The sequence below is a fragment of the Lutra lutra genome, chromosome 14 (assembly GCF_902655055.1).
Source record: "Lutra lutra chromosome 14, mLutLut1.2, whole genome shotgun sequence".
Lineage (NCBI taxonomy): Eukaryota > Metazoa > Chordata > Mammalia > Carnivora > Mustelidae > Lutra > Lutra lutra.
The window spans coordinates 53797584-53821720 of record NC_062291.1 but is presented as its reverse complement, the minus strand read 5'-3'; the positions used below and the strand labels follow the sequence as shown (position 1 = coordinate 53821720).

Genomic DNA, 24137 nt, shown 5'->3' with positions numbered 1-24137 from the left:
CAATTGGTAATTTGTCCCTGTGTTGACGATATTAAGGTTGTGTGATGCCCAGCACAGCAGTTCTTGGTGTCTTTCTCGTTAGCTACTGTATATGTAATACTTGACACATAGTGGACACACATTAATTATTTGTATTTAGATGAATAAATGAGTGAGTTTCCCCATTGATCTTCTGCCTTGGCACACATGAGCATGTGATTCACTTTCCTGGTTAACAGGTTCCCTAGAACACTAAAGAGTGGGGCATTTCTGGGGTATGGCCATCAGTATCTTAGAAGGGGTACACCCCAGGCCCAGTCCTGTCCTTACCATGCGGAGAACATGGCAATAGGGAAAAAGTGTTCTGTTCGAGACCTGAGTCAACACTCCTAGCTCTTCTCCCAGTAATGTGACTTTGGACAATTTACCACCTTTTAGAGGCTTGATTTTATTGATTTTATTGATTTTATTTTCCAATAGTAGTAAGAAGACCAAGCTGTCTTACAGTTTGTGGTGCTGATGAACAATGACAGGTGGAGAAGCGCTTCGGAAAGTTATTTGGCTGTGCTGATGTTGATTTGCTTTACTACTGAGCCTGGCTGATTTAAAGTGTGCGGTTACCTAATCATGTATTCAAGGCTAATTGTTGACTCTCTCTCTCCTTTTTTTTTTTTTTTCCTTTTAAAGCACCTACTTAGTTCCACTAGGAACTTTTTTTTTTTAATATTTTATTTATTTATTTGACAGAGATCACAGGTAGGCAAAGAGGCAGGCAGAGAGAGAGAAGGGGAAGCAGGCTCCCTGCTGAGTAGAGAGCCCCATGTGGGGCTTGATCCCAGGACCCTGAGATCATGACTTGAGCTGAAGGCAGCGGCTTAACCCACTGAGCCACCCAGGCGCCCCCCACCAAGGATCTTTAATACAGAGACCATGGAATAGTTGAAGTTCACACACACACACACACACACACACACACACACACACAGAGTTAACATAGCTGCTGATCTGCCAACATGCTGGTTGGATATTAGTCAAGACACACATAGAGACAAGTCCCTTTTATGGAGGTAAACACCTAAATGCATTTTCCAGGCAAAGGATTGAAGAAAGAAAAAGTCCTGTCCAGAAAGAAGTATTTTTTTTTAAAGATTTTATTTATTTATTTGACAGAGAGAGATCACAAGCAGGCAGAGAGGCAGGCAGAGAGAGAGGAGGAAGCAGGCTCCCTGCTGAGCAGAGAGCCCGATGCGGGGCTCGATCCCAGGACCCTGAGATCATGACCTGAGCCGAAGGCAGCGGCTTAACCCACTGAGCCACCCAGGCGCCCCAGAAAGAAGTATTTTTAACACTATCTTTTCTCTAATAATGAAAAGATTTTGAACCTAAAGTTGAATAGGTTAGGATTAAATTTTGCTTATAATCCATGAACAGCATTTCTGTGAAAAACTGGAACAGTTTAAAGTATTTAAGTACAATAAGGGCAAAAGAGGGCACCTGTACTCATTCTGTCTGTTTTAATGGTATTTTTAGAAGTGATGCCAAATGAACACTTTGGACGTGAAAGCTCTGCTAAAATCAGAGCTTTCAAATATAAATTTCTTTATAACTCAAGGCTAGATCACTCATATATGAAAGATTTTTGTAGTGTGAAAAATGAGATCATTAGAAAAGAGGTAATCTTTTTACATGGCCATTTTCTACCCTTTTTTCTACTCTGTGTGGCCCAGAGAATATTTATAAGGATAGAATCAGTTGAATCTCCTTTAGTCTAACAAAAGCATATTTGATTGATAGGAACAATTTCTTTATAAAAATCTGAGGGGCGGGTGCCTGGGTGGCTCAGTCCATTAAGCGTCTACCTTTGGCTCAGGTCATGATCCCAGGGTTCTGGGATGGAGCCCTGCATGGGGCTCCTTGCTCAGCAGAGATCCTGCTTCTCCCTCTCCCTTTCCCTGCTGCTCTGCCTACTTGTGCTCTCTCTCTCTATCAGAAAAATAAATAAAATCCTTTTAAAAATAAACAAATAAATAATATAAAAATAAAAATCTGAGGGGCTCCCACCACACACAGCTATTGTTTAGCACAACTTTGCCATGTTGTCTCCTAGAAATTTTTTTTTTGAAGATTTATTAATTTATTGTAGAGAGAGAGCATGGGTGAGAGGCAGAGGGAGAGAAAAGAGGGAGAGAATCTCAAGCTGACTCCACACTGAGCGTGGAGCCCAGTGTGGGGCTCTGTCCCATGACCCTGAGATCATGACCTGAGCTGAAATCAAGAGTCGGCCACTTGACCAGCTGAGCCACCTGGTGTCCCTTCCTCGAAATTTGTAAGTTAGGTGTTTGTAACTTGAAATGCATCATGCAACAGACATTTGTTAAAGTCTGCCAACTCAGCTCACAGAGACCTTTTTACTACTAGAAAGGATAATAGGCTAGAATAAGCCAATCTGGAATTTAGTCCTCACTAAACCACTTAGTGTATATCTTGAAGGAAGGATAGGTGTGTGTGTGTGTGTGTGTGTTAATGAAAGCAATTTTAAAAACTTAAAAGCGCTCTGTCAGTATACAGTGATATTGAGAATACTTGATTTATATGAAACCTTGACTAATATTTGAACTCTCTGGAAGATATTCATTAGATAATCTAATTAGAATTTCACATGATAGGGCCCCTGGGTGGCTCAGTGGGTTAAGCCGCTGCCTTCGGCTCAGGTCATGATCTCAGGGTCCTGGGATCGAGTCCCGCATCGGGCTCTCTGCTCAGCAGGGAGCCTGCTTCCCTCCCTCTCTCTCTGCCTACCTCTCTGCCTACTTGTGATCTCTCTCTGTCAAATAAATAAAATCTTTAAAAAAAAAAAAGAATTTCACATGATAGGGGTGCCTGTGTGGCTCAGTGGGTTGAGCCTCTGCCTTTGGCTTGGGTCATGATCTCAGGGTCCTGGGATTGAGCCCCACATCAGGCTCTCTGCTCAGCGGGGAGCCTGCTTCCCCCTCTCTGCCTGACTCTCTGCCTACTTGTGATCTCTCTCCCTCTCTGTCAAATAAATAAATAAAATATTTTTAAAAAAAAAGAATTTCACATGATAAAAGGGGTTAAATATGTCAGGCAAGACAGGGGTAACATTGGTTGGTTATCTCAGTTTTTGAAACAGGAGAAGGAGCTCTCAGTAGGCAGGTCTGGCCTGCCTCAAAATCTGTCCCTAAAATTAGTTCCGCTAAATCACCATTTCCTAAATGGTTCTCTGTAAAATATGAGCCCTTTTTGATTTTAATATCTATTTTATTTTTTAAAAAGTTTTTTTTCTAAGTCAAGTGAGTTTGGAAATGCTTTCTTGAAGAATGTTAAATAGGTAAGTTTATTCTAGGACTTCTTAGAATCTTTTATGTACCAATCTTCATTGTGAAAATTCAAGAAGGAAACAATATGCAGTTTTTCACAAATTTTTTGATCATGGAACTCTTCTGAAATTTGTTATCTCTTGGGAATAATGTTTTAGGAAACCCACTTGAGAAAAATACAGTGTTTTCAGCTTCTTCTTCATGCTCAAATTCAGAAATTTAATAGGTATGTAGTGGTGGTTTGGGGTTTTGTTGTTTCAAATTTTTATTTAAATTCTAGTTAGTTAACATTAGTGTTATATTGTTTTCAGGAGTAGAATTTAGTGATTAATTACTTACATACAACACCCAGTGCTTATCACAAGTGCTCTCCTTAATCCCTATCACCAATTAAGCCCATCTCCCATCCTCCCCTCCAGCAACTCTCAGTTTGTCCCCTATTGTTTAGAGTCTCTTATGGCTTGTTTCTTCTCTCCTTTTTTTCTTTTCCCCCTTCCCATATATTTATCTGTTTTGTTTCTTAAATTCCACATATGAGTCAAGTCATATGGTATTTGCCTTTCTCTGACTGACTTATTTCACTTAGTGTAATACCCTGTAGTTCCATCAACATCACTGCAAATGGCAAGATTTCATTCTTTTTGATGGCTGAATAATACTCCTTTGTGTATATATGCCACATTTTCTTTATCCATTCATCAGTCGATGGACATTTGGGCTCGTTCCATAGTTTGGTGCTGCTATAATCATCGGGATACATTTACCCCTTTGAATCTGTATTTTTGTATCCCCTGGGCAAATACCTACTATGTAATTACTGGCTTATGGGTAGTTCTCTTTTTAATAAGTAGTGATTGTTTTTCCTTTCCTTAATCCCCTTTCCCCAAGTGTGTCCTACCCATCATATATTTTCTTTTCTTTTTCTTATTGTGGTGAAAAGGCACGTGAGATCTATCCTCTTAATAGTTTCTAAGTGTACAGTAGAGTATTGTTAACTATAAGCACAATGTTCTACAGCAGATCTCTAAAAGGTTTTCATCTTGCATAACTGAAAGCTGATACCCTTTGAACAGCAGCTCGCTACTTTCCCCTGTCCCCAGCCCTGGCAACCAACATTCGACTTCCTGCTTTCTATGCATTTACTACTTTAGATCTTCATATAAATGGACGTGTCCAGTTTTTCCTCTATAAGCATCTTTACTGTAGTTATTTTTGCCACAAGCATTTTCACCACATAACTAATTGGCCATAAGGCAATTTTGCCCTAAAAGATAAAAAAAATAATTGGTTGGCAGTTTGGTTTGACAGTTTGGTTTCATCAGCTGGTTGAACATTGGGTTTCACTTCTCCATTGATGCAGTACTCCCGTTTTTATGTTATATAGATCTTAGCCCTCCTAATGGTCTGCAAAGTAACACAGTTTTGAACTCATATTTCCCATAGAACTTTGGGAAGTTTGTCAGTGGACATGTGACAACATGCCAGGCTTTCACAGAGCAATACGATGCTCACTCACAAATATGCATCCTAATATCTGGAAACTGATAGCCTTTCCTAATGAAGGAAAGAATTTCAGTGGAAAAAAAGAAAAAGCGTGATGCCAAATGAGATGAATCCACAAGCAAAAAGAAAAAAAGATTTAATACTCTGAGCAAAAGTTTTTGAAGACAAGTGCTTAGGTATAATCCACAAAATAAAATCAGTTACTTATGCAGTATTGCCCCATATTTACACTACACATTTTGAATGTATTCAAATATTTTGTATTTCATAATAAAGTCATTTTAATTTTGTTACCATGTTCATGTTTCCTTATGTCCTTCTTAATGAGTGTTCCTCTTTAGTGTCTCGTGATTTTATTTTTTACAATGAAATTACCTCATGGCCAATTAGTTACTCAACAAAAAACTTTTTAGCAAAAATCCTTGGGGCAAAGATGCTTATATCGCAACTACCTGGAAACACAAATGGATTCCTGCAGCATTCGTCCTTCTGTGTTTGACTTACTGCACTTTGCGTAATGTCCTGAAGGTTCATCCGTGTTGTTATGGGTGTCAGGACCTCCTTCTTTTCTAAGACTGAATGATATCCCACTGTATGTTGATAGAGCCATTTTCTTTTTCTTTTCTTTTTTTTTTTAAGATTTATTTATTTATTTGATAGAGATCACAACTAGGCAGAGAGGCAGGCAGAGAGAGAGGGAGAAGCAGGCTCCCCGCTGAGCAGAGATTCCCAATGCAGGGCTCGATCCCAGGACTCTGAGGTCATGAACTGAGCTGAAGGCAGAGGCTTAACCCATTGAGCCACCCAGGCGCCCCGATAGAGCCCATTTCCTTTATCGTCCATTGGTCTGTGGACACTCAGGTTGCTGCCACATCTTGGCTGTTGTGAATAACGCTACAGTGGACATGGGCCTGATTGCAGTTGTTTTGAATAAATAGCCGGAAGTGGGGTTACTGGGCATCTATTTTCTGTCTCCAGAGAGCTGGGGTGAGGCAGGGGAAGAACAACGGCACGGCCGTGCTGGTGGTAGGACACTGAAGGTGTGCTCAAGAATTCCCTTTTAGCAATTAGAGTCCTTTGTCTTTTGATTACTTGAGATTATCTAGTGTCTCTCTGTAACATACAAGTTTCTATATAAGAAAGGAAATCAGGGGGTGCCTGGGTGGCTCAGTGGGTTAAAGCCTCTGCCTTCAGCTTAGGTCATGATCCCAGTATCCTGGGATCAAGCCCTGCATCCGGCTCTCTGATCAGCAGGGAGCCTGCTTCCCCCCACCTGTCTCTGCCTGCCTCTCTGCCTACTTGTGATCTCTATCTGATAAATAAATAAAATCTTAAAAAAAAAAAGAAAGGAAATCAGTACTTTTAATATCAATATACCATTGACGAATAACGTTCCCTTGACTGTTTCGTTTTAGCTGAACACAGAGGACCAGAGAGACTGCCTTTTAGTTAGCTAATGTGGGGCTTTCTGATACTTTTATTTAAGGAACATTGTGAAAGCTAAGCTGTAGCGCCTAATATTTGCTTTGAATAGCATACTTCAGAATAACCTATTTTTTATTTAATGAGATGTTATCCATTGCACCTTTCTTTGCAAGCACTTCAAGTACTTCACATATTTAATCTTTTTTTCTCTCTTCCCTAGAAACATGTTGGGCCTGAATTTTAGCTACAGACTATCAAAGGCTTTATATTTTTAGCCTGCTTAGAGATAATATGACCCAGTAACCATATGAACAGAAATGCCGATGATACTACGCTTTGTCCTCAGCCCCAGCTGGAATATATACGATGACTCAATAGCAAGCGATGTGCAGGTTCTGATGGCCTGTTCTCAGCCTAGTTCTGCCGCCAGCCTTAGCCCTGGGCTCCGACAGCCCAGCCTTTCTTCTGCTGCTGCTCTTGGCCCTGCTGGATATGGCTTGAAAACTTCCCAGCTATAGTCAGAGCTATGTTTGATTGGACCCTTTGAGAGGAAGCAGCACCTAGAAGTGAGTTCAAATGTTGTCTGAACTAATCCTTCCTGGGCTTATTTTGAAGCTCTGGGGATCTCAGAGCCTTTGGCTAGAAATAGTTTTTTAAATGGAGTTGGGGCATCTAAAGAAAGCTGTCCCTCTTTTCTGAAGAGGGGGAACCTTTTTGTCTTGTCTCTCCTTCCTAGTCTTGACCCTTGATCTCTCCTGTCCTGTTATCTCTTTTTATGTCTTTTCTCTTGGAATTGGGATAATTCTTAATATGAAGACTCTTTAGAATGATTAAATGTTGTTCTTTCCTGCTTGTATTTGAGCATGGAGGCTGTTTGTGAGACTACTAATGGGAAAAGGCTCACTCCCATTTTTCTAAGTAGTTATCTCAGTAGGACATTCAAGTTCTTTAACCCCAGAAGTCTGAGAGTACTAGTCAGTTAGCAGTTGGTTGGTGAGTGCTGATTCTCACTTGGAAGAGCTGGTGCACACCTCTCATGGGGTAGGAGAAACTGAGGCCTGCAAGACCGTGACAGCCAGTGAGTGGACAGAGCCAGGGTGCTCTGCCCTTCTGCATTCTGGGAGGGTGGTGACGCCATGGCAGTCATGATTTTCTTACCCTTTGTTCTCCACACGGTACACTCTTCAGCTAGAACGTGGTTTGGAGCTGGTTCAGATCCTCATCCCCCGCCCCATTCCCAAGCAGCGTGGAAGAAAACTAGACTAGGGGTGAATCCATGGATTGCGTGGGCTACTGTCAGCTGGCCCTTCTTGGTTTCATGCAGCAGAGTGCTCACAGATCTCTCCGCACTCCAGAAACATATGGCAAAGGTGTCAGCATAAGCACACACAAGCATGCTCTGAACTGTGGGAAAGGCACAAGGACAACTTTAAAACCTTTCTTTCCCTCACACTCAAGAATATGAAAAATAGTAAGTCCCATCCTTTGAAAGGTAAAAAGAAAATTCAGACCATTTCCTGTATGGTTTTTTTTTTTTTAATCTACCCCCAGATTGCTTCTAAAATTAAGTAACTGTGAATTTGCTATATCTGGAAGGTTGTGGATAACTTTGTTGCTAAGGAAAAGCCATTTTCGCATCGCTGCTTTAATTGCCTTAGGCATCTGTCATCTGCTTTCTAAACAGCAGGATTCCAGTTCATGGTCCGTTGAAAAACTAAAAATTTATGTCTAAACAATCTTTGTATTGCCTGCTGGTAGAGAGTCTGCTTTAGCAACTGTAAAGACACCGTGTTCGGTGGGAATGCTAATGAGGTTGCTGTGGTTTTTAGGCATGGATAGATGTTCTCTGTGACACATGCCAAGGAGATTAGGAGCACATCATGTTTAAAAGCTTTAGTGCACCAAATAAAATGGTTTTTCTGGGAAGCGTGTTGTTGCAGATGATAAGAAATGGCCTACCTGACTTTTGAGCGAGACTCTCCATTTATCCCTATTAAATTATTACCTCCTGGCCTCTTTCTTCAGTTTGTCCACTCTCACTCAATTACCTAAAATCTTTGCTTCTACTCAACTTCCAGTCCCCTGTGAACATGCCTTACCTGCTTGGGGTGGCTGGATATCTGGCAGACTTCATTCCGTGGTTCCTGTCACCATGGGGCAGGCTGCAGCAGGGCCCATTCTTTAGCTGTCCTTAAGAGGACAGTTAGTACATTATTCAAACTGAGCTTTAACCTTGACTAATGCCCCCCTCCTCTTTTCTACAACCTTTCAGGCCTAAGGAGAGGGAATTCTGGATCTGGGAATGGTTTATGTTCTCCCTAGGTATCTCCCCTCTGCCACCAAGAGCTCTTCGGTCATTACTTTTTTACACTGGGAGGTCATTTTGTTGACTGATATAAAAAAAACTGCAGACAGAAATATTCTCTCTAGCTTGTAGGATGCAAAACAGTGTCAGCATTGAGAATAGTTTAGGTATGGCTTTCTCTTTGTTCATATCAGTCTAAATATATCATTCCCTTTATCCAGCTTACAGCTGCTTATCCACATCAGTCCTCCTTATCCTTAATGGTTATCACAGTTCATCAGTAAGTTCCACGTGTTTGTCAGCAGCCTTGGGCATGGTCATCGCCTTTAGGCGTGTGGGATGAATCCAGGTGTCTCTCCAGGAAGTCTTCATCTCCTGTACCTACAAATTCCTTTAAAACAGAATGTCCATTCCATGATATGACTGGCTTTGCATAAGACTCTGTACTATTTCGACTTTAAAAATGGAAGTGGAAATCAGTAATGTGATCCCCGTAAGTTAGTGTCTCCATGCATTATAGTTTATTGGTAACAGAGAAGCCCATTTTTATTTAAATAGCTGCATGTCTGTGTATTGGGAAAAACAGAATTAACCTGGATAGTCAAGTACAACATCTCAGGGGTGCCTGGATGGCTCCGTTGGTTAGGCGTCTGACTCTTGATTTTGGCTCAGGTCATGATCTCAGGGTTTTGAGGTCGAGCCCCCTGTTGGGCTCTGTGCTTGGCAGGAAGTCTGCTTGAGGATTTCTCTTTCTCTGCCCCTCCACTCCATCTCTCTTTGTCTCTACCTCTCAAATCTTTATAAAAATAAATAAAATGGTTAACTTTTTATGACTTAACCTCAATTTTAAAAAAATTAATCTAAGGGATACCTGGGTGGCTCAGTCAGTTAAGCATCTGCCTTTGGCTCAAGTCTTGATCCCAGGGTCCTGGGATTGAGCACCACACTGGGCTCCCTGCTCAACGGGGAGTCTCCTTCTCCCTCCCCCTCCCCCTGTTCCTGCTCACACTCTGTCTCTCTCTCAAATAAATAAATAAAATCTTTTTTAAAAATTAATTTAAGCTCTTTAAAAAAAAGAGGAAAGAAAAACCCATATAACCGCAATACCTTTTTTTTTTTAAAGATTTTATTTATTTGACAGAAATCACAAGTAGGCAGAGAAGCAGGCAGAGAGAGAAAGGACAGGAAGCAGGCTCCCCACTGAGCAGAGAGCCAGATACGGGGCTTGGGGCTCGATCCCAGGACCCTGAGATCACCACCTGAGCCGAAGGCAGAGGCTTTAACCCACTGAGCCACCCAGGCACCCCAACCGCAATACCTTTTTTATACCTGAACAAAAGTAACCTTTTTAAAAATTATATTACCAGAGTGTGTCCTTTGTGCTAGACTTGAATTTCCTTACATGCTCTTTTGATATTTGTATGTATGATAAGTGGCTATTGTCTTTCTCCTCCAGCAGCTTTCTTTCACTGAATGTGAATTCTGATTGTTCAGACCAGTTACCTCTCTGATCTAGGCTTATTGAGGCTCTGATCTGGTTGCTGGAGTCCCCTGAGTGTAGGCTCTGCCTGGTGGCAGAATCAAAGTGGTCTTCAGCGGCCTGGGGGTGGGAAAGCTGTTCCCTGAAGGCCCTGCGTCTGCCAGTGGTCCTCCAACTTCAGGGCAGAGGGGGCGTCATCCCACCATTTTGACTTTCTTGGCTTCAGATGCAAGGAGGTCAGGCCAAGTTGATACATTCTCATAAGCCAGTAGCTCCATTTCTCCAGGAGCCACAGTCTCTGAAGACCACCTTCTTCTCTGGACCAGGAGATCATCAAGTCACTTGACGCTCGGGAGAGATGCTGACAAGGAAGGACTATAGAGAGGAAAATGCCAGAGGAGCACCATGGAGTATTAAGCTCAAAGGAGGATGGAATAGATCCCTGTGGACTGAAATAGTTAAGGAAGGCTAGGCCTGTTACTGATTTTTTTTACAAGGCTGCCATTCAATGGGTAAAGAAGAGTTCTCTTCAACAAATGGTGCTGGGGTAACTCAGTATCCACGTGCAAAAGAATGACATTGGACCCCTGCCTCACACTATATACAACGTTAATTAAAAATCAACCTAAATACAGGAGCTAAAACCAGAAAACTCTTAGAAGAAAACTGGTAAATCTTTATGATCTTGGGTTGGTAGTGGATTCTTAGATATGACATCAAAAGGAGGAGCAACAAAAGAATAAATAGATAATTTGGACTTTGTCAAAATGAAACTTTTGTGCGTCAAAGGACCTTGTCAATGAAGTAAAACAACTTAGAAAATATTGCAAATCATATGTCTGATGGAAGTCTAGTATCTAGCAGGGACGCCTGGGTGGCTCAGTTGGTTAAGCGGCTGCCTTCGGCTCAGGTCATGATTCCAGAGTCCTGGGATCGAGTCCCACATCGGGCTCCTTGCTCAGCAGGGAGCCTGCTTCTCCCTCTGCCTCTGCCTGCCACTCTATCTGCCTGTGCTCACTCTCGCTCTCTCTCTGACAAATAAATAAATAAAATCTTTAAAAAAAAAAAAAAGAACTTTTACATGTCAACAACAAAAAGACAATTTAAAGATGGGCAGGAGATTGTTCACTTCAGGAACGGCAAAAGCCATTTTTAAAACAATACAAATATGAAAAGAGCAATGAAGGAGATTCAAGTTTAGCACAGAGAGACTTTTTGGTATTTTTTTAAGAAAATTACTTATGTTTAGGTATAAAAAATGATAACTATAATAGAATATGGTTATGTGAGTTTTTCCCCCCTCTAGTTTTTTAAGAGCTTAAATTTTTTTTAATTGAAGTTAGAGTCATAAAAAATTAACCATTTTAAAGTGAACAAATCCAGAGCACTTAATACATACATACTGAATAGACCTTTTTCCAAAGAAGATCTACATGTGGCCAGCAAGCACATGAAAAATGCTCAATGTCATTAGTCCATAGAGAAATGCAAATCAAGCCACAGTGAAATACCTCTTCACACCTGCTAGGATGGCAGGTCACAAAATGGAAAACAACAAGTTTTGATGAGTGTGTAGGGACATTGGAACTCTGCCAATTTGCTGGAACTCTACCAAAAATGGTACAGTCTCTATGGAAAATAATTTGGCAGTTCCTCAAAAAGTTAAACACAGAATTGCCACATGCCCAGAAGTTCTCCTTCTAGGTATATACTCAAAAGAATTGAAAACTGGTATTCAAACAAATATATATACATACGTGTTCATAACAGCATCATTCACAGTGGCTGAAAGGTGGAAACCACCAGTGTCCATCAGTGAACCAATGGATAGATAAAATGTGTGTGTGTGTCTCTCTGTCTGTTTCTCTCAGTCTCTGTCTCTCTGTCTCTGTCTCTCTCTCACACACACACACGAATATTATTCAGTCATGGAAAGGAATGAAATACTGCTGCAGACCACAGCATGGATTGAACAGCATATGATGATGATAAGTGAAAGAAATCAGACACAAAAGGTCACATACTGTGTGATGCCATTCATATAGAATATCTAGAACAGCTAAATCCGGAGGGAGAGAAGGCGGGCTGGCCATTAACAGGGGCTGGGGAGGGGGGATAACTGCTTAGTAGTAGGCACAGGGCCTCCTTTGGGGGATGAAACTGTTCAGGGACCAGATAGAGGTGGTGGCTGTCTAGCGCAGTGAGAGTATTAAATGGCACTGAATGGTCACTTTAAAATTGTTAATTTTATGTTAAAAAGAAAGGAAAGATCTGTTGAATACCTAAAACAGAGTGGGCTGAGCATTGAAAGTGGGAAGAAAGTGTAAGCAAAGGTGGGGGCCATGTAGTGTGAACGGGGGCCCCGCCGGGGAGCCTGGGGCGGATGGTGCAGCCTGTGGCTCGTGTCGGAGTCATGGGAGACGGGGAGCACCCTGTCACTGAGGCAGCTGGGCTTGCGGAGGATCGGAATGGCTTATGACCAGGAACGCCATAGAAGTAGATGAGTTGAAATGTCAGCATGTTCATGGGAGAATGAGCCGGGGAAAGCTTGGAGCTTGGTAGCCAGCGCGGAGGCTGTCGGTGTTGAACACACCCGGGACGGCCTGGACTGGAGGGGACGCGGCCGGAATCTGAATCATGCTTCGTGCTTAGGCTGTGCCAAGCCTGTTCCGAGGCTTTCTGTTCTTTAACTCATTTAATCCTCCTAGGAACCCTGTCAAGTGTGAATTCTTCTCCCCTAGTGCACAGATGAGGACACAGGCTCAGAGTGGCCTTGCCTGAGAGAAACTTGCACGGCTCCTAACATGGCCTAGATATGAACCCAGGCAAGTGACCCCAGAGCCACAACAGTTCTAGTTATGATGCAGAGATTGATGCAAGAGATTTTTTTTTTTTTGGAAGCCACAGGTTGAGGAGGAGGAAATTGGAAGAAGGGAACTAGAGCCAGAGTGAAGACCTTTACCCCCTGGGTAGCCAAGAGCTGATACAGGTTTTCTCGGGCGGGTCTTCCAAGTCAGAGTACCCAGCTAGCCAATGGTCCTATAGGCTGGAGTCATGGCTAGAGACAGAACTCCGGAGGCGGCCAGCAGGGGGGCCTTCCAAAGGGGAGGAGAGCCAGGAAAAGTTGAGTGTCTGATCCTAGGTAGGCCCCCTTTCCTGCTCCCCGCCAAGCTGTCCACCCTGCTGCCCCTCTCCTGAACCCTGCCTCATGCCCGGCTAGACCCTCCTGGCTGCACCCAGAGGCAGCCTGAATCGCCAGGAGTTAGGGCCTATCAAAAAGCCCCGGGTCCTTGTCTCTCTAGCCGCAATGGTTGCTTTTCCCCAGGACGGCTCTGGAGGGCTGCATGGGAAGGGGCCCGGTCACAGACTTGCCACCTTCATGCTAATTTCCAACATTCAAGATGAAAACATGAATAATGTCCCTTTTCTGAGGTTCTAGGAAGGGGACGAGGGGAAAACTCGGGTAATTCTGTTCTTCCTTGCTTTTGGTTTCCACATGCACAGCTTTGCTTTGTTTCAGTTATGAAATGCCCCCCTCAAAGGGCTGTGAGGAAAAGCTCTCCTCTGTGAAGCTTCCAGTTATAGGGGGAGATTAAGGCAATAAAGTCCAAAAAATAAGAAAGTCTCAATTATTATTAGTAGCTTAGCATTTATTATTATTATTATCCCAGTTGTTGTTGTTGTTGTTGTTATTATCCCAGTAATAATATACTTTTAACATAGACTTTTGGAATAATAATAGACTTTTGGAAGCCTTGTCACTGAAACGCGGAGGCCCAGAGCCTCACCGTGGTGTCACATCTCAGCCTGTCTGGCCAGCCAGCGTGACTCTTCCCCTTGGGCCTGGCTCTCGCCACACCGTTCCCCACCTACATGCCCTGCTTTTGCCTGCTTGCGGACTTTGTCCCGGCTGCCTCCTCTCCCTGACCCACGCTCTCTCTCACCCCACCCAGCCAGGGGCTGCCTGGCCTTTGGGATTCCGCTCAGGTGCTTCTACACGCACTGCCTCTCTTAATCCTCCCCAGCAGCCTTGGAGGTGGACGTTGTTGTCCCCATTTTACAGATAGGCAAGTATGTGTGCACGTCTGTTTATAAATTATACGCACTTTACAGACCCACAGAGCCAACAGAAGCACAGAGGGAGGTTAGGAATTTGCCTGTGATCACACCACCTTCAAATGGAGCAGTTCCAGAGCCCTGATTTGTGCTTTGACTCACGCCTCTGTCTGCCCGACACCTGTCATTTAGCTCTACTATAAGGCCTCAAGGGAAGAAACGTGAGGAAGCTTTGCTAAACATGTTTTCCTGTCTTTCCTCTCTGGGTCCAGGTGGAAGTGAAGCCATACGTGCTGGACGATCAGATGTGTGATGAGTGCCAGGGCACGCGCTGTGGTGGGAAGTTTGCCCCGTTCTTCTGTGCCAACGTCACGTGTCTGCAGTATTACTGTGAATACTGCTGGGCGAGCATACATTCCCGCGCCGGGCGGGAGTTCCACAAACCGCTGGTGAAGGAGGGAGGCGACCGCCCTCGGCACGTCCCGTTCCGCTGGAGCTGAGCCCAGGGCAGACCCAGCCACAAGTACTGGAGTAGATAACAAGGAGGGAAAAAGAGAGGGCACTGCCTCAGGGCTTATAGTGTTCTGGAAATCTGTGCATTCGTTCTCGATTTTTAAAGAAGAAATGGGTCTTTTTATTATTACTATTATTTACAGTCATATTACTGAACTCAGTGTCCAGTATAATGCAAAATTGCAGAGTGTATAACGGTACTGATTTGCACTTTGATTCACACCTTTGTCTGCTTGGTACCTTCATTTCTTACACCTGATTTGTCACTCGTAGACTGCCATTCTCATCAGCGGCCATCAGGTTGATGTCTGTGATTTTTTTTGTTTGTTGTGGTGTTGTTGTTGTTGTTGTTGTTGTTGTTGTTGTTGTTGTTCCGATTGTTTTTGAACTGGAGCATGCACTTATTTTCAGAAACTTAGAGAGTTGCCCCTAGGAGAAGACTTACCAAAGGTAATACTCGTGAGTAGGTGGCAGATGTAGCAAAAACTTCACAACAGTTCAGCAATCATTAGTTGGGGTCATTTAGAGTAAGGGTAACCCTTAATGAAAATAGGCCTTTAGTTTTCTATTTTGACATGTAAGGATACCTCATAAGCTGAATCTTTATTTTCCCTTCATGTTTGATTTTTGTTTTGCTGAGGATTTTGGTTAGATCTTTTAGTGTTATGTAAATTTATGCTGCAATAGCTTTTGCTGCTATTAAGATGGTATTATTAATACCATAATACTCTCTTCAGGCTAAGGTATCAATTTAAAGAAACCCAACAACACACGTTTGTGATTTAGGGATAGAATCAGCTGCCGAAAGGAGATCAGAATAGACTACAGAAAGCTTCAACGGAAGGTCACTATTTCTGACTGCATGTTTACTTAATCAGGTTGCTGCATGCAATAAATTTTATATCCAATGTCTAGTATAAAACCTTCCCACAATGCACAAATTAAGAATCTATATAAGCTATAAAATACTGATTTTTTTAAAAGAGTTTTTTTCACTCAAAGAATTGGTAATTGACTGGAGGAAGGCATGCCTCAATAAATGGAATGCTTCTGACATTAGGAAGAGCCCCTAACAGAATGACCTATATTACAACCAATATAAAACCTAGGTGTAGGATATTCTTAAAGCAAATTTGTGGATGGTAGATGAAGTACTTTGCGGTGCTCTGTTATATATTGTGCAATTTATTTTATATAGTAAAGTGATTATGTCTAACTGTGATCAAACTTAACTGTTTAAAGCCTCTGTGTCAGACATTAACGAACTTGACAGTTCATAACTGGTATATTATTAACTAACACATGAGCTCTTAGCTACAATCTCCTAGTGCTTGCACCATTTTACATAGCTTCAGACCTTGTCCAGAAAACCAAAGAGCTCATCTTAGCTTACAAACACTAGGAATATATACAGTATATAGAGATAAATTGTCAGATTGACAAACTAGGCACATTTTAAGAAAGTTGCGTGGCGGTGATGCTAAAGAAATGTCTATCCAAAACAAGATGGCCTGGGCAGGGCTGGTTGTCTGGGTGAGAAATTTAACTATTTAATTCCCTGGATTTATCCTGTAAAGCTTGAATAGAACTAAGACCTGCTAGAACTACCGTGGACATTTTTAGCATTCACTCTTGGGCTGCAGATAGTAATATATAAACACACACAATGATTGTGAGACTATGTAAATCTTTTTTTTTTTTTTTAATCTTCTTCCTATGTTTTGGAATTCTGGGGACAATCTGACTGGATATGACACTGCAGAATAGATTTAAGTCGCTGTGTTTTATGTGCTGTGATGTCCTTGTCCTGTCTCTTAAGTTAATAAGACTGCTTGTTTTTGTTTTGTTTTGTTTTGTTTCTCCAGTGTTTAGTTGCAATTGCCAGCTCTCAAACTATAGTTTTTTTTCAAAAAGGAAAAAACAACATAGTTTTTTACTGGATTAAAAATGCTTATTAGAATCCCCCCCCCTTTGAGGTTACCTCTGGGCTTTTGGTAATAATTGCTTTTTTCCAGCCCAGCTGTGGTTTTCTGTTTGTTTTTTTTTTCTATGTTTGTGGTTTTTTTCATCTGTACAAGAAATTTTGTTATGCACTACTACTTTTTGTATTCTAGACAGTTTTCAAAAGTTGGCTGAAGATTTTTTTGTTTGTTTGTTTTTAAGGAAAAAGGCATGCTTTCTGACTGACATGATCTTTTGCAATACCTCAATTTTGAAATATAGGAAAGAAAATGATATTTTCTAAGTAAGTTTATTCAGAAAAATATATATTAATTTAATTCTGCAAGAAAAAATGATTTAACAGATGGGTAACTTTATTTTTTTCATGCTTATTTGTGTTTTTTGAAAATGAAGAAGTTAGAGCTTTATAACTATAATATTAAAGATCATATCTAACCTACAGAAATCTACCTAATTATGTGAAAGAAGCAAAACTTTTTGAAGAAGCACCCCTCTTTCATGTACTAAAACAACACTGAGATTAAAAAAAAAAAAAAAGCTGGAAGCTTGTACAGCGGGAAGCTGATGTGGAGGTGAAAACCATGGTCACGAAGAATAGGTTACAAAGAATAAAGAATAAACTCCCTTTGGTGCTGAAAGTTGTGGATAGATGGTGGAAACTACTTTCCCTTCATTTGTATATTTATAATCAAGCGTTGATTGTGCACGACTGACCAGGATTGTGAAAGAGTTCTTCTGTTTGTATTTTTTTAAAGAGAACTTTTTTAGTTTATTAAATTATAACATGTTCCCTTTTGTTTTGTAAATAAATGTGCCCCCAAGTTGTTAATGTTATATTAAAAGAGAGGGTCCTTCAAAAAAAATTATTTTTTAAAACACAAGAGGTGTTCTGACCTGCAACTTGACTGGGAAGCCCCTGGGTATCACAGGTCCTGTTGTGGCCTTTCCTTGATGTGACACTTGAACTAGTCGATTTTTTGAAGGCTAAAACCTAACCTCGACTATTTGTTGTTATGTGCAATACTGTTTGTACTGTTTGTATAAAAAATAGAAAAAAAAAGAAAAGAAAAAAGGCATAAATCTTTATTGCAGATTTATTTTCATTGCAAACTTTAGACATTGTGATTCACTGAAATCATTTTTCTACTGTCAAATATGTACCTTTTCTTCATGCTGGTATTTTTTCAATAGTAATGTAGCCTTTGTACTGAGACAAATTTTCATTGTTATTTTTAGAAAGATTTTTTGCTAAGAAAAAAATTAAACATATTTACATATTTTTCATTTTATTTCGTATTTTCTTTAAGGAGTGCTTTCTCAATCATTAATAGAGTTGTTTCTGGGAGGGACTTTCATATCTGGTCAATGTCATAATATTATTTTGTATTTTTACTTGGAATAAATTAATTTTATGATGCTAATTCTTTAAAAGTTTATTTTTTTCATTTTCAGTTATTTTTGAAGCTAAAACCTTTGTAATATTGTTACTAAAGTGTCTAGTTTTTTGAAATGCAAAGCTTTATGTATTAACTTGCTGATGTGGTTTACAATAGTGTGACAACGATGAACATGGTTGGTTATGTAAAGTGATTGGAAAATGTAATGGATAATTGGGTAATAAAATGACAGAATGAGCAGAACATGTGAGATTTTGACAAGCCTTTTCCTTTATTACAGTGGTTTAGTGTAAGACTAGGGATGTCACAGTACAGTTCTCTAGGGATGTCACAGTGGATTTATACAACACCAGGTGCAGCCAGATCTGGGGCCCTGATGATGGAGTCATCCCCACCGAAATACCACCAGGTGGAAAACCCGGCTAGGTCAACAGAACGATTCATTGTTTTTCCCCCTCTAACTTGTCATTATGTGCGTGTATGCATGCGTGCGTGAGAGAGAGAGAGAATCTGCCACCAACTGCTGTCCATGTGTGAGATGGTGTCTTTCGCCCAAGCCACATCTTCCCCAAGCATTTACAGTGGTGACGGCCGAGAGCGGAAGGACGCTGCCAGGGGGACGCCACCTTCTGTGTAGTTACTTGGATTGCAGTGTCCCTCCTGCCTTCCCTCCCGTCCGGCGTGGGTGGCGGCCGAGGAAGCACGCTCAGACGTCACCATTGTATATGGACAGTCTCAGACTTTGTCTTCCTCCACCCCGTTACGGTGCCCCTTGTTTGTCCCTCCTTGTGGCAACATCTGGCCATTCCGAGCATGATCTGTCTGCCCTCCTGCTTCTTTTCCAACACTCACCTCACCTTGAAGCTGTGCCGTTAGGGCAGCGCGTCCTTGTAACGGCACCTAAAATGAAAACAAAGTACCTAGGACTGCAGAACTGGTGTTGCGTAAACAGAACATTCAATGACTTGCTCTAGATGGATGGTGTGTTTCTCCTCGTCCTTGATGGCCCCCTTCCAGCTCGGTGGTCTCGGAGGCAAGGTTATCAATAACGTGGAGAAACATGTGTCCAGAGTTGGCTCTTGGGTATGATCTATGTATTCAGTTTTGTAAATAATATATAGATTAGATCAAGTCGTGATGTAAAATTTTAACTCAAATTGGGTACTGCTGGTTGGAATTTTACATTAACTACAAATAAGTGATTAGGAACAGAAGAAAAGAAATTGGAAAATTCTTGCTTAGTGGTATAAAGATTATGCTTAGATTTTCTGCCTATTTCTTGTGTTTTATAGCTTGTTAGTGAGGCATGGGCTAATGCAGAGTGTACCGCATTTGTGCAGTTAGCAAGTAACTGCTAGTTTTCATTTTATCTATTATATTAGCAACAAAATGGCATTTAACTGGGTAAAGCTCCTACCTAAATATTTGAGTATTGTGACATCTCTACTTGCAAGGTTTGAGTGAAAGATTAGTCACAGATTAGTGAAAAAAAAAGTCTCTTTTTGTTAAAACTGGCTTATTTGTATGGATTGTTGCCTTTCACCAGTTTGTACGTCAGCTAACATTTTCTGTTGTTTTTTTTAATAATAACCAAACTTCTCTATCTCAGCTGCAATAGTGTTCCATTTTACCACAGAGTATTTTATAATTAGCGCTGTTGACTTTATACCCCAAAATGGGTCAAGAAGTGGATATGGGATTTGGGGATGTTTAAATTTGTATGACGCAAGTTAATGGCAACAAGTAGAAAACTCGGGTGCTAATACAGGAAAACTTCTCTCTCTTTTCTGGATGGTTCTGTTGGGGTATAAAGTATTAGGTATTTGTATTTTTGCTGTCAAAATAATGGACATAACTTTTAGAGTGTTCACAGCTAAGATCTCTGTATTTGTTTTTCAACTAACAACTAATTTTAAATGTATTGTATCTTTTATTACCTGTTTCTCTTAGATTGTTTTTGCTAGTAACCCTGACTCAGCTTCCGCCTCTGGGGCTTGGACTAATATTGCTTGTATGGAACTGCAGTACTGTGACTACCCATGGAGCTCAATGCAGCTATTGCTTACAACTGCTTAAACTTTGTAGTTTGGACTTCCTTTTTTTCTGTAATAACAACTTATTAAATATAGTTGTATGAAGTACTGACACTTGTCATCCTTTGCATTTGCTAAGGAATAGCTCGGAGTATACGGATTGCATCTGGGAGCATTTGCACGTTCAGATTTGCTTGATTCGCCTTTTTGGAGGGGCCCGGGGGGGGACACATGACGGCAGATTAAATACAGCAAAATTCACCTTTTCTCTGACACCACTTTTTTTTTTTTTTTTTTTTTTTTTAAAGTACAAGTATAGGGACGCCTGGGTGGCTCAGCTGATTAACAGTCTGTCTTCAGCTGGGGTCCTGATCTCAGGGTCCTATGATCTAGTCCCGCATGGGGCTCCCTACTCAGCGGGGAGTCTGCTTCTCCCTCTCCTCTCCTCTCGGTATCTTTGTCTCTCGCTCTTAAATACATAAATAAAAACTTTAAAAACAAAGAAGCACAGGTATATTTGAAAAAGGAAGGCATTTGTTGACACAATGCACGTGTATTCAATGCAAGGTTTTTAGTGGGGCGGTTAGGTTTTTATGCCAGCACTTGAAACCAATTTTCCAAATCAAAACCAAGAAGGTCGATGAAAATGTAAGTATGCCCCTTTCGTTTTACTTTTTACCCTAGACTCACTCTGATCATTCCAGAAAATGGGCCTTAAAAATCCCGTATGGACTTTGGACGCGCTAGATGCTCTCTCGTGGGCCCTGAGTTTAATCCTTTTAGAAAATGGATCACTGGTCGCTGCGCGAAAGAATCCCATGGAGAGCTTTTACGAACTGCAGGTGCGGGCGTCCCACGCCCGAGATTAGTTTCACGGGTTTGGGGTGGGGTTGGGCGCGGGTGTTTTCAAGCTCCCGGGTCTCCCACCAAGTCCCAGGGCCGTGCGTGGGCGCCGGGGGCTGACGGGGACCCGCGGCGGCGCAGCGCTCGGGCCCTCGGGGAGCTCAGCCGCGACCCGCCCGCCGTCCCACCCTCGCGGGGGCAGACAGAGCGGTACAGGGTGCTCGGCTCCGGGAGGGGATGGGGGCGGCTAGAGGGGCCCTCAGGCTTCCTGGGGCCCAGCTCCGGCCGCGGCCTAGGGGCGCCGGGTTGCGCACACGCTCCGTCGTCGCGGGCTCCCGCAGGCCTGCTCCCACCCCCGAGCTTCTGCCCGGAACCCCGACCTGCAGCCGGTGCCCGGATCCGGGACCCACGGCCGCCCCGCCCCCGAGGAGGCCCCCGTGCTCTCCTCGCCCAGCCCGGCAGGTAAGCTGACCCCGGCGGGAACGCCGCACCCCCTGCGTCCGGAGGGGCGGCTCGGGTGGCCCGGCTCCGCCTGCGCGCCCGGCAAGGCGCCGCAGAGCCCGGCGCCGACGCGAGAGGCCGGAGTCGGAGCCCAGCCGTCGGGCGGCCCGTGACGTTTCGTGCAGCCCCCTCCAAAATGCGCGGAGGAATGTGCAGGTTCAAGTTCCTTTTACTTCGGCTTTATCTAAAACTAGACCGCTCTACGCTAAGCCCCAAATGGAATCCTACTTTCAGAATGCTGGGCTGACTTGGACCCCCATTTGTCCCTGGCAAAAAGCGTTGTGCTGCCCTAACTCTGGGCGTGGAGGGGGTCTGGGGGAGTGATCGGCGCCTCTGGGAGCAGGAGCCTGCCCCCTCCAGGGGCAGAGGTCGAGAGGCTAGGCCTGGTGCGCGCCTAGGTCTGCGGGCGCCCCGAGCAGCCCCCTTGCTCCATAGGAACCCCGCGGGATAGATGTGCGGGACAGGGGACGTGCGGGACAGGGGACAGGCCTGACTGCCGCCGAGGCCGGGGACTCCTCACCCGCAAACGCGGACCAACACTCGGCTTTGAAATGGGGCTCGGGAGCCTTCTCACCAGACCCTCGTCACAGACATGGGTCCCTCCGGCCCTTTCAACATCCTAGTTTAAGTGGACCGGCTGTGCGCCAACAGGTTCGTGCGCCGGGAGGTGGGGGAGGGAGCCCGGCTGATGGGTCCCACTGCTGTTCGCGGGGCTGCTGAGAAAACCTTTTCCTCTACCCTTTTAGGTGCAGTGATGAGGAGCCTTCGAATTAACGGGCAAAAAGACAGATTAGTGGGAGGGGAGGCAGAGCTCAGTCTCCTGAGTGTGGATGAGAATATTCCGTGCACCAGGTAATTCCTGTGCGTGAGTTCAGGGTGGGGTTCAGTACCTAACCTCATGGGAGAAAGCGAGAGAAGCGAGAGGGGAGAACAGAGCTTCAGATGGTTTCTTTAGGAGAGACAGTGGGTTTTCAGAAGTGAGCAGGTTGGTGATGAAGTTGGTTTATGCGGGTGCGAGTGCGCTCCCCGCGGCCGGAGCCCGCAGTCTTGCTCCGGGAGTTCCAGCCTCAGTCGCAGAAGGGAGGCTCCGACCAAGCTGCTTTCCGCATCGTCCGAATCTCCAGCGCCTTCAGTTGGAAATCCTCTCCCCATCAACTCTGGGGGCCCAAGGGGGTCCCCACAGATGAACGGCTGGAACGAAGCTCTCACTAGCACCAATAACTGAAAGTTAGCCTTTATCCGTGCCTCGATCTAGTGGTACATGGTCTGCCTTTGTGTTTTGTTGGGTTCTGGGAAAGAGGACTTGGCTTGTGCCGGCGGGCGCACCCACCCACCTCAGCATTTCCTTCTGGCCCCGGCAAGGGGCAGCTCAAGGCTTGTTATTTTCTTCGTTGTTACGGGTGAAATCTTTGGTTTAGTTCATGTGAACTGTAATTTCACTTACATGTGGAATCTTAAACGGAGCAAAACAAAACCCAGACTCCCAGATAGGGAGGACCGATTGGTGGTTTCTGGACGGACGTGGGGGGTGGGGGGGAGACACGAAATGGCTGAAGAGGATTAAAAAGGACAAACTTGCAGCTATGAAATAAGTCCAGAGGAAGTCACATACAGCCCAGGGAATGTAGTCAGGAATATTGCCTTGACTTCCTAAGGGGACAGAGGGTAAAGAGACTCACTGTGGCGACCCTGTGACAATACAGACCAACGTTGAATTGCTATGTTGCACACCTGACCAGTACAGTATGTCACTTATACCTCAATAATAATAATAATATGGCTTGAGCTGAATTGTTAAGTATATTGGAAACCTTCCAGCTTGTCACCTTCAGTGCCGCCAAAACCCATGAGACTGGTGAATGGAGGACGAGCTCTGGGGGTTTGGTCCCTGTATGAGAAGCTGTCTCGGGTGCGTGGCTTCTGCTTTCAAAGACGGAGCCCTGTTGCTCAGTTTCATTACTCATCATTAAAACCAAAACACAACTGGGGCACCTGGGGGGTACAGTCCATTAAGGGTCTGACTCTTGGTTTCAGCTCAGGTTGTGATTTCAGGGTTAGGAGATGGAGCCTGGAGTCAGGATCCTTGCTCAGCAGGGAGTCTGCTTATCATGCTCTCTCCCTCTCCCTCTGCCCTTCCCTCCACCTCGAAAATAAATAAGTCTTTTAAAAAACAAAACATAATTCCAGTCCTTACCCATAAGAATGAATAAAAATGAAAATACCAAGCGTTAGGAAGGCTCTAGATAAATCCTGGTTGAAATGGATAGTGGCACAGCCATTCTAGAAACCTGTTTCACAAGGGCTCAATGTGTAAATATCCTATGATTCAGGTTTTTTCATTCATATGCCCTCAGAACTATGTGGCCTGCTCTCAAAGACATGTACAAAAATGATCAAAGCATTACTCAGCCGCAGACTGGAAGCTGTCCACATGTCCTGCAACACTAGAATGGAAGTTACGGTAGATCCACAAATGGAATCCTGTATGACAGTGGGAGAAGGAAGACCCACAAGTTTGTGCAACATTACAGAAGGATCTCACAAAGTTAACATTGATCCAAATAAGCCAGACACAAAGAGGTACGTAACACAGGACTCCATCCATATAAATGGGTGCAGGAGTTACATGATGGCGACTTTTGGGGTGCTGTTGACTTTCTTGATCTGGGTGTTGAATACACAGGTGTGATAAGTTTGTGAGAATTCACGGAGCTGTATGTTGCAAGCTGTGCACTTTTGTGTTCAATGGAATTTTTTTTTTTTTAAATGGCTCTGTGGGGGGCGCCTGGGTGGCTCAGTTAG

General features: G+C 43.3%; 1 protein-coding gene across 11 annotated transcripts in view; it reads left to right on the top strand.

Moving 5' to 3' along the window:
• Positions 1-18203, top strand: part of CPEB3 (cytoplasmic polyadenylation element binding protein 3) — a 190696-nt gene extending 172493 nt beyond the window's left edge. For all 11 annotated transcript variants that reach the window (XM_047701458.1, XM_047701466.1, XM_047701465.1 and 8 more), the window contains one exon: positions 14359-18203. In XM_047701458.1, coding sequence (XP_047557414.1) covers positions 14359-14586 — 228 coding nt within the window. In that variant the 3' untranslated portion in view covers positions 14587-18203. The remainder of the gene's footprint in view (positions 1-14358) is intronic.
• The last annotated feature ends 5934 nt before the right edge of the window (positions 18204-24137 follow it).